This window comes from Motacilla alba, chromosome 8 (genome assembly GCF_015832195.1).
Source record: "Motacilla alba alba isolate MOTALB_02 chromosome 8, Motacilla_alba_V1.0_pri, whole genome shotgun sequence".
Lineage (NCBI taxonomy): Eukaryota > Metazoa > Chordata > Aves > Passeriformes > Motacillidae > Motacilla > Motacilla alba.
The window spans coordinates 11,345,194-11,354,579 of record NC_052023.1 but is presented as its reverse complement, the minus strand read 5'-3'; the positions used below and the strand labels follow the sequence as shown (position 1 = coordinate 11,354,579).

The window sequence follows — 9,386 nt, the reverse complement described above, 5'->3', positions numbered from 1 at the left end:
TTTTTACATACAGAAATACAATAATGAGTTATTGCAACTGTAGGTTTTGTGGCTGACTTTACCCAGCATTACTGAATATTTTTATGGCAGATGCCTTAAAATGTCTTTAAAGTGTGTACAGCTGATTTATATTTATAATTATTTTATAAATATATATATTATATAGATATTATATATGATTTATTCCAACACTTATAAGAAAAAATATCTTTGTTTCCTTGGGTTCAGTGAACTGATAGATATTATTATAGTGGCATATACATAAACAAGAATAAAAGTGTTTTGCACAAAATCATGCATAAATTATGTCAGACAATTGGAAAATTGTATACATTTATTTATGTTTTAAAATAATCCAGGCACAATTTTGCAAATACACAGAAGCACATTCTCCAAATGGGAGCAAAAACTAAGTAACATATAGCAAAAAAAACATGGCAAAACATACAAAGTTAAGTATAAATGGTATGAAAGTTTTTCTCAGTCTACAGTGGTATCTGCTATCAATACACTTGTCAGCATTACAAAAGGCAACCAAAGAATACAAGTAATAAACTGTGTAACATGAACCACCTAAAAAGTTCGTGTTAGCAGCATATAGTAGCAACTTTCTAAGAACAGAAGAATGCTTGCACACTGTATATAAATGCATATATGCACACATATACAGATACAACTGGAAGGCCACAAGAACAAAATTACCCTGCGAAAATGATTAAGGGAATTTTTATGTGTCTTGCAGTATATAAAAACAATGCATGCATTAGCAAGCACCCAGCATGTTCAGGATAAAATTACATCCATGAGCAGAATCACATTAACTCTTCATCAAACAAAGCACTTACTATGCTGTACCCATGTTGCATCACTCTGTCCTACATCACACTCCTGATTTATGGAGCACATTTTGATGGTAAATTTAGGAAGAATCAGGAGCCCTTGATTCCCATGATCTGACAGAAGGAATCAGATCTCAAATTTGAAAGAAAAATACCCATGGAAAAAAATAGCCTTGCAAAGCCTGAGTTATAAGATGGTCTATCAGGAATTCCACTTTCCTATGGGACAATGCAGTACAGTGGCCTCATTTAATGAGCTTTAGTTTGCATGATGGAGTGTTCCTGAGCATGTGCACCTGATTCCTTCTGGATGGAAGCAATGGAAGGGCTCCAATCACTAGGGGCCTTCAGCCCCTGGGATCAAACTAGAGGTAAGTGTGGAGATCAGGTCCTTAGCACCAACAGTTTCAGGCTACAGATCCTATCCAGCTAAGCTAATTCTTTGCTAACACAGACACAGGCTTTGGAAATACACAGAACAAACATTAATCAACAAGTACTATAAGCTGTATTTACCATGTAGATTAGTCTTAGTTGTTCTTACTTGCCCCTACCTGACAAAAAAGAGACCTTCCCTACAGACACCCATTGTGTTTGCAGACACTCAATGTGTTTGCAGAGTCTGTGTATGAGAGGGGTGCAGGTGATCAGCCAAAAGAGCAGTGAGCACACAATTTGTTTTTCCTTCAACCATCTTCAGAAATACTATTTTCAGTAGCAACCATCTTCAGAAATACTATTTTCAGTAGCAAAATTATTAAAAACTCTGCAGGCATCTTAGCCAATCTTCTACATGTTTAATTCCCATTAAAAAGATACTCGCGTAAATAAAAAAACTTTGGGATCATTGCCCTCCTAACCTCTCAACAACATCTGTGTCAAAAAAGTCATTCCCAAGTTACACTCAGAATGTGAGATTTCCTTAGAACAGAACATAGAATTGTAGTTGTGAATGCCAGAGCAGGTTCACAAAAGCAAGCTGAACTATTTCTGTGGATATTTCAGTGAAAAATGTCAAATTTAGTAATTATTTCCTGGCTGGTTTCAACAGTTTATTTGCTGCCAGCTGCTAATGGCATTTACAGAGCTCCAGCAAAGTGCTCTGGGCAACTCATGATATGAGAAAAAGTACTACTTCTGCTGCTTGAACTAAGTTTACACGAAAGTTAAATTATTTATTATAGTGGAGAATAAAATGTGTACCATGCTATCATGCATAATACATGGCAAGAACATGCATTAGTTCAAGTTTACAGACTCTTTCCAGTAAATCAAAACAGCAGTGGCAGATGTTGACAGCCGCATATTTTGAGGAACTCCCAGAAATAGCAGCAAGCAATGCAAAAAAAAGACACGAAATCAGCTGTTTAAGACACCCATAAAACAGTAACTCTTTGTGAGTTAGTAATACAAACATGAAAAAAAACCCAGTGATATCTTTCCTATCATATTCCAAGAAACTGAGTACAGCACCTGAGGTGAGACTGTGCCCCAAGCAAATCACGCTGCTGACTGGGAAGCGTGTCCCTGCTGTGACACTGCAGCCCCAGGGCAGATCCAGCACTTTGCTGGTCCCCAGAAGGGGAGGATGGGCAGGCTTTGTGCAGATCACAGGCTGCCTAAGTCAGATGGAGAATTCTCCTCCACTGGGGCTGGAAAGGGCCCAAAGCTGCAGCTGGGTGGGGACCTACAAAAGCTGGGGGAGCAGGCCCAGGTGTGCCACACATGTTAGTATGGCTTCCACTGAAGTCCTGTCTTTCAATGGAGAGAGACCTTTTCTTTCTCCTTCAGCTCCTTTTAGACAGTTTGCCTAGAAGACTGTAATCCAGAACAGACAATCTTCTGTAGATTATACCAGACAAGGTTTACAAAAAGCTTCCCCCTTCCCTATGACTTTAGCTATACACATCACAGCAATAGCCAGAAAAATATATATCAATCTGGTGGCTGGCTTCACTCCTCTCTGGTTAAGTTTCATCCCTGTGCACCCTCTCAGGAAAGAAGGAACAGAATGAAACACATCTGTTGAAAATGATACGTTTCCTCCCCAAAGGAGCTAAATATAGTCAGGAAAAACAGGACTTTTATTAGTAAATACGTGACTGTTGCTCACAGTACATCACAATGGCCACAGACAGCTCCTGTGCGAGCACCAAGGTTCACTCTTGTGGGTACCCTAAGGTTCATCATGAACACACCCCAGGCTTGTTTCAGCACAACTAGAGACACACTATTTCTGACATACATGCAGAAAAAAAAAGACAGCAAATTCTAAGCATCAATATGTAACGTGCTTCTGATTTTCTGCTTACTAAGAGCATCAGCCAAGTATAATTCACAAGGGATTACTTACTGAATTCTTACTTACCTGGACATGTCTTCTGGTTGAGCATCTGTGCTCTGCTGCCAGCTATGTTTGTGTGAGGTCCTACTTCCCAGGTGAATAATGGAAGACCATCAGCATCAGCCCTCCAAGAATTGGATGGGCTTCTCTTTATTAGTTCTGCAAAGCATTTTGTGCTTTGGTACTTCCCAGACAAAACACTGCTTACCCTGGCACCAAGGAGTGCAAGGATTTTACTGGGGTAGGTGCTGTATTCATGAACTTGCCAAAGCCACTTCCATCAGTTTTGAAGAGAGTCCTCAGAGATTGCTAAATCAGTGAGTGTTCAGATAACTTGTGTCAGGCTGACTTCTTCATCCCTGGTGGTGTTTATGTGCAAATATTTAACAACACAGAATTTGCCTCCATTTTCTCCTGTAAAGGGCATGGCTTTCCCACTGCTGATAATTCCTACTCAAGAGAGTAGGACAAGTATTCTACACAGGAGCTAAAGGCATTTGAAGAAACTGAACACTTTAGTAAAGAATTTCCAAGAGAGATCAATGGGTACTCCTTGCCTAAAGCACTTTAGGGGCATTTTTTAGAAGTTGGAACACCATCTGCTCCTATGTAGAGCTCTCCATAAGTCCTCCCCATTTACTGATGTAACTGATAGGAGCAGTCTGCAGATGGAGCCTCCCAGCCCAGATGGAAAGGGAATTTGGCTGGATATAAAAACTAATTTTTTTCTTTCTGAGAAGAGGCCTTGGTATAAGCAGAAGGATGTGATCTGGACATCTAATAGGGATGAAAATGTTGGGATGATGTCTGTTATGTCAGTTTGGAAAGAAAAAACAACACTATTTTATTCAGTCAATTATCTATGAATAGTAATTAGCCAGTCAAAAAAAAATTTAAATTAAATTTTCTGCTCCTATTTAAAACTTTCTACTTTGAAAACAAAAAGTCAGAAGGTAATGCAACATAAAACATAAAGTATATTTACATTTAAATGTTTATTACAACCAAGCCATTATGCCTTTTTTATGCCTCCCCCTCTTTAAAAAAAAAAAAGTTTATTTAAATCCTCCCTACATTTTAGAAGAAACTTTTGATGACTACTCAGCTCACTGATGGCAAAAAAAAGGCCAAACTATTTTTGAGCATTCCTCTATTATCAGCAACGTGAAAATGCATTTTGAAATCCGCAGGTAAACTCCCTGCTTGTTTTATACTCGTGAGTAGTTGATTAAAAGAGGACTGCTCGAATGAATAAGCAATTAGGATATGATTACATTCAGGTAAACTGTAGTAGTTTTATCTTAAAGAATTAATAAGTGATTCTCAGCTGATTTCTTAACTGCTCTCAGAAGGTGAACCACCAAGATCGCTTATACACATCCAAGTACTGACATTCTTTCTTTAGTACCACAGCTGGTTTTTAACAGATTTCAACCAAGTAATTTCTTTGTAGAATCATCTTCAATACAGTGGTCACAGTTACTTACTCATGTAATAAAAATCATGTAAATATGCATTTAACTTATGCTAAAGACAGGCTCATTTAAATAAGGGAACTGATGTTCATTTTTTCTAGTATGAATGAAGCCTTGCTGCAATGTTTCTAACGTGGATCTGCTCTAAGTGCAAATCCAGGCAGAGAGTAACACCTTTACTCTGCTCTGTGACACCCAAACTCTAATTGTGTTCTCAATTTTGTGTACACTTAGATGTTCTTAGAGCTGTATTTTTCTTAGCTATCCTTTGTGACAGTGTTTCATGCAGCATGAAAGCACTCTTCAAAGAGCTTCAGAATGAAGCACATATTTTACAACACGTTTATGGTGAATTGGCAAGTATTAATCATCTTAAAAACTTTCTCAAGCTTAAAAACCAGGAGAACAGACTCAGGCAGAATCCTTATGCTCACTGGGGAGAAACACCCAGGGGGACAAACACTCTGCTTCATGAGGACACTTCCATGGAAGTCTGTCCAGTCCAAACAAATTCCATGTGCAGCACTTTCACAGCAGTTTTTTATTAACCCAGAAACCTTCTAAATGCAAGTTCAATTGGCTGAATTGAACTTCCTTGCAGTTCCTCTTCCCTCATGGGAATGATAGGATTTCCCAGGCTGCCCTGTAAAATGTGTGGAACATTCTCCCATATTCTGTATGTCCTGAATTTTTCAAATCCTACCTTACAATTTTTATTACCTTTCCATATATACAGCCACCCATGTGAACTGAACAGATGCATGGTGATAAATCTGGGTTTTCTACTACAGCTCTTCTTCCAACCATGACCCTTTTTTCCCCTTTTGATTTCATCCCATGTTGTATCAGCATACAACTGATTTAAACTCCAGGTACAAGAAACAGCAACTTTTAATTACTTGTATGTCACAGCACTGCCTGTAATTTTCACACACTTAGGCCACCTTTTCTTCAAAGTGTTATACAAATAAGTTGAAAATGGGAATACTCATCTCAACATCTCAAGAAAGTCAGACAAGAAAGGGAGTAGGAAAATACTATTGTTCTTCTTTTCTAAACAGGAAGGTGAGACATAAAGTCATGCCAGAAACCTGGGACAAAGCCTGTGTTTGAATACAGATGTTTCTCCAAGATCATAAGCATGGCCCCAGCCTTTGTCTGACAACCAGAATGAATACTTAGAGTACTAAAGAAAGCAGTGAAAGCTGAGCTACATAAAAAAATAAAATCAGAGAGCTGCATTTATGGTGGAAAATAGAAGGGGCAACAGAAATGATACCCTGGAATCACCTACCAACAGGAACAAGAAACCAATGATCAGGAGGAGGAATACTGATGAAGAGATTTCCTCCCTTATCCTGTGAGTTGGAACTGTTGATGAGAGAATATATATGCAATGAACATATAAAATATAGATTTATATATACAAATATACAATAGGAAATAGTCAGTATACAAATATTTACATGTAAAAATAGTTTTTTACTTTCCCCTTTTCTTGATTTACAAAAGCATACAAAGTCTCCTGTTGGTTAATGTTTAAGTAGTGTGAGTAAACCCTTTGTGACGTGTTCCACACATAATTCCTTCAAGTGTTCACAGTATTGGCTATTACAGTGTTGAATCTGACATTCTCGATGTTAAAATATTCATAAAACACATTCTAAAATTAAAGCATTAGTTTAAATACAGTTTAAATAAAACTCACATGTGTATCTGAATTATGGTCATATTACAAATGAGTCTGCTGCAGTTGAAAACTTTCCATGACAGTAAGCTTGGAAATACATACTTAAACTAGAGATGAGTATATTTTAAGATTCTTGAACTGCATTTTAATGTGCAGATAATACTGTGAGATGGGGAGTTCTTTCAACTTCATCTGATGCAATGCAAGCTGATAGAACTCAGTATTACAAATTATCCTCAGTAGGAAAGCGGATGCACAGAACAATTTGCCATCAGAGCCAGACACACTGTCATTTTCTTCAAATACCCAACAGACAAGAATAAATGACAGGTACCACTGTTTTTGTGTTAAGAATAAACGATCTGGAGCATTCTGCATCAGGAAAGTGCTTTAAATTAAATTAAATTAGTCCTCACAACTCTCTTGTGAGGTAGATAGATACTACCCTTGTTTTAAAGATGGAGAAACTGGAAATCTAAAATAAATTATGATGGCTGCATGGGAAATACTGTCAAAATACTGTTATTTGGACATTGGAGCAAGTCAAATGCACAACTGGAGTAAATGGAGATATTAATGAGACAACTTTACACTCACCAGCTTGGGTACTGACAGCAGGCTTGGTACAACAGCCAAAGGTTTATCATGGGCTGCAAAATACAATCTTTGCCAAGTGCCATTCTGCTGGAGCTGAAGTGTGGGACAACAGCTTCAAAAAGCACAAACTACACAGTCCCAGATGGTGCAGACTGACCAAGGTGGAAGGAAGCTGCATTTCAGAAGTTATGAATTAATCAGCAGTCTTGAGTAGTAATATCTTCTCATTCAACAGTTGGGTACAGTTTAAGAACCATGCTTAGCTCATCTCTAATTTTACCATATATGCAAGTGCTCACAATACACTGTGTATCAATATATTCAGGTGGTGTTTTTTAAAATTTACTCACTCCTGGACCTTGGAGGTCTGTATTTTTCCTCACATTTCTCTTGTTGAAAATTTCTACTGATACCACAAATAGAACTAGTGCTTTTGTACAGAAAATGAGCTACAAATAATAATTTTAAATATCTGAGATGATGGACAATTTTGAAAGGACCACCATGCTCTCTGTGTGCACCTGTATATACTGGAAATCTCATCTGTCTTTAACTGCTCCTGCCTTGAAGTAAAATCCAGTTAAAGTATAAAGTGCATAGTGTGGATTAAAACCCTAAGAAATAACAAACAATGTGTCCGCCTTCCACAGATGATTAATTTTGCTTAACAGCTGAACCACCACCCTCTTTGTCTTCTGGTTTTTAGTTTAGTGTTACCTAGGCTGAGAAAGGCCAGCCAGATGTAAGCAAAACTATTGTAAACTGAGACATTTTTGTAATATGCTGTTAAAGGAGAGTTAAGTAAACCAGTATCAAGACACTGTCCAGTTGGGATGTGTAAATATTATTGTGTGCTTCTTGGCCCACTTAGCAAATACTTTTTTTTCTGTGATAAACCTGTGGCCTCCATATGGAGCATTTTCATGGAGAAAGTATTCCTCACACTCATCTCTTCCTGGCTCGTAATAGTGGTAGGGAACTTTGCGAAAGCCTTCTGACCTAGGGAGAAGAAAGATATCCTTTGGTACTATTTTCAAGAAAAACATAAATATATAATACACCTGAATACAAGATACAAGCATCCTGGCTTGGATCAGCAATAGTGTGGCCAGCGGGAGCAGGGCAGTGACTGTGCCCTGTTCTCAGCATTGCTGAGGCCACACCTCAAATCCCGTGTTCAGTTTTGTGCCTCTCACTACAAGACAGACACTGAGGTGCTGGACTGAGTGCAGAGAAGGACAATAGAGCCAGAGAGGGGTCTGGAGCACCACTCCCACCAGGAACAACTGAGGGAGCTGGGAATCTTCATCCTGGAGAAAGGTCCCTCCAGAGCTTCCTTTACTCTTTACAACTGCTTGAAGGGGGGTTGTAATGAGGAGAGGGTTGGTCTCTTCTCCCAAGGAACAAGTGACAGGACATGATTGCTTCAAACTGCACCACTGGAGGTTCAAATTGGATATTTGGAAAAATTTCTTCACCAAAAAGGTTGTCAAGCACTGGAACAGGCTGCCCAGGGAAGTGGGTGACTCACCAGCCCTGGATGTATTTAAAAAACGTGCAAATGTGGCACTTGGGACAGTTTAGTGCAGACTTGGCAGTGCTGGGTTAACGACTGAACTCCATGATCATCAAGATCTTTTCCAACCTAAACAATTCTATGAATGATCTGAAATCCTGTCCACGTGTCAGCACTTGAACTCCTTTATTAAACTGTAAGGGCTTTCATTACATCACAATTTCTAGGAGTTTTCCTAAGGCAGAAGAAGCTCAGTGTATCTCTCAGCATCCACTGATCTTACCAGTCAGTGAGAAGCCGATGGGCTGGCTCCTACAGGCACTGCACATTTTGTTTAACCTGTGATAACTCAGCCCACAAGGCTCCCTCCCTAAGCAAAGTCTTCTCACTGGATAGTTCCAGCTGTTGGAACTGGTTCTTGAACTGGCTGAACAGGGCAGTTATAAGAGTAACATCCAATTTAAGTGGGTAATCCAGAATCACAGCTTAAAGGGGACATCCTTCTGTGCTGCCAGCAGTGCTATCATGCTGTTGACTGGTTTTACACCAGGGCTATGCAATGCCAGCTCGGCTGAGCTCTCGGAGGACAACCTCAGTCCTGTCACCCCTCATCCCACGGTGCCTACTGTGTGTTTTCATAAACAAAGAACAACATATGTTCATTCTGTTCATTCCATCTGGATGACTCAATCAGTGAGATCTGCAAGTTCTAAAAAGTCAGCCTCTAGTGTTAAGATATCCTAATTAAACAGCTGTGACTCAAATTCTGTTGTTTGTGACATTTTTTAGGTTCTGCCAGGAATGAGTCTCGCACTGGAGTGACACAGAATTTGGAGTGCGAATCTGCACAAAGGCTCGACTTTAGGAGCTCATGATGCACTGGACTGGTTACATGCAGGACTTGGACCGGCTTAGGTACAGAAGA

General features: G+C 39.1%; 1 protein-coding gene across 6 annotated transcripts in view; it reads right to left on the bottom strand.

Moving 5' to 3' along the window:
* Nucleotides 1-230: 230 nt before the first annotated feature.
* Nucleotides 231-9,386, bottom strand: part of ST6GALNAC3 (ST6 N-acetylgalactosaminide alpha-2,6-sialyltransferase 3) — a 220,681-nt gene continuing 211,525 nt past the window's right edge. For 5 of the 6 annotated variants that reach the window (XM_038145005.1, XM_038145009.1, XM_038145007.1 and 2 more), the window contains one exon: nucleotides 231-7,944. In XM_038145005.1, the coding sequence (XP_038000933.1) occupies nucleotides 7,758-7,944 (187 nt within the window). In that variant the 3' untranslated portion in view covers nucleotides 231-7,757. The remainder of the gene's footprint in view (nucleotides 7,945-9,386) is intronic. The other variant, XM_038145006.1, reaches the window with a different exon arrangement.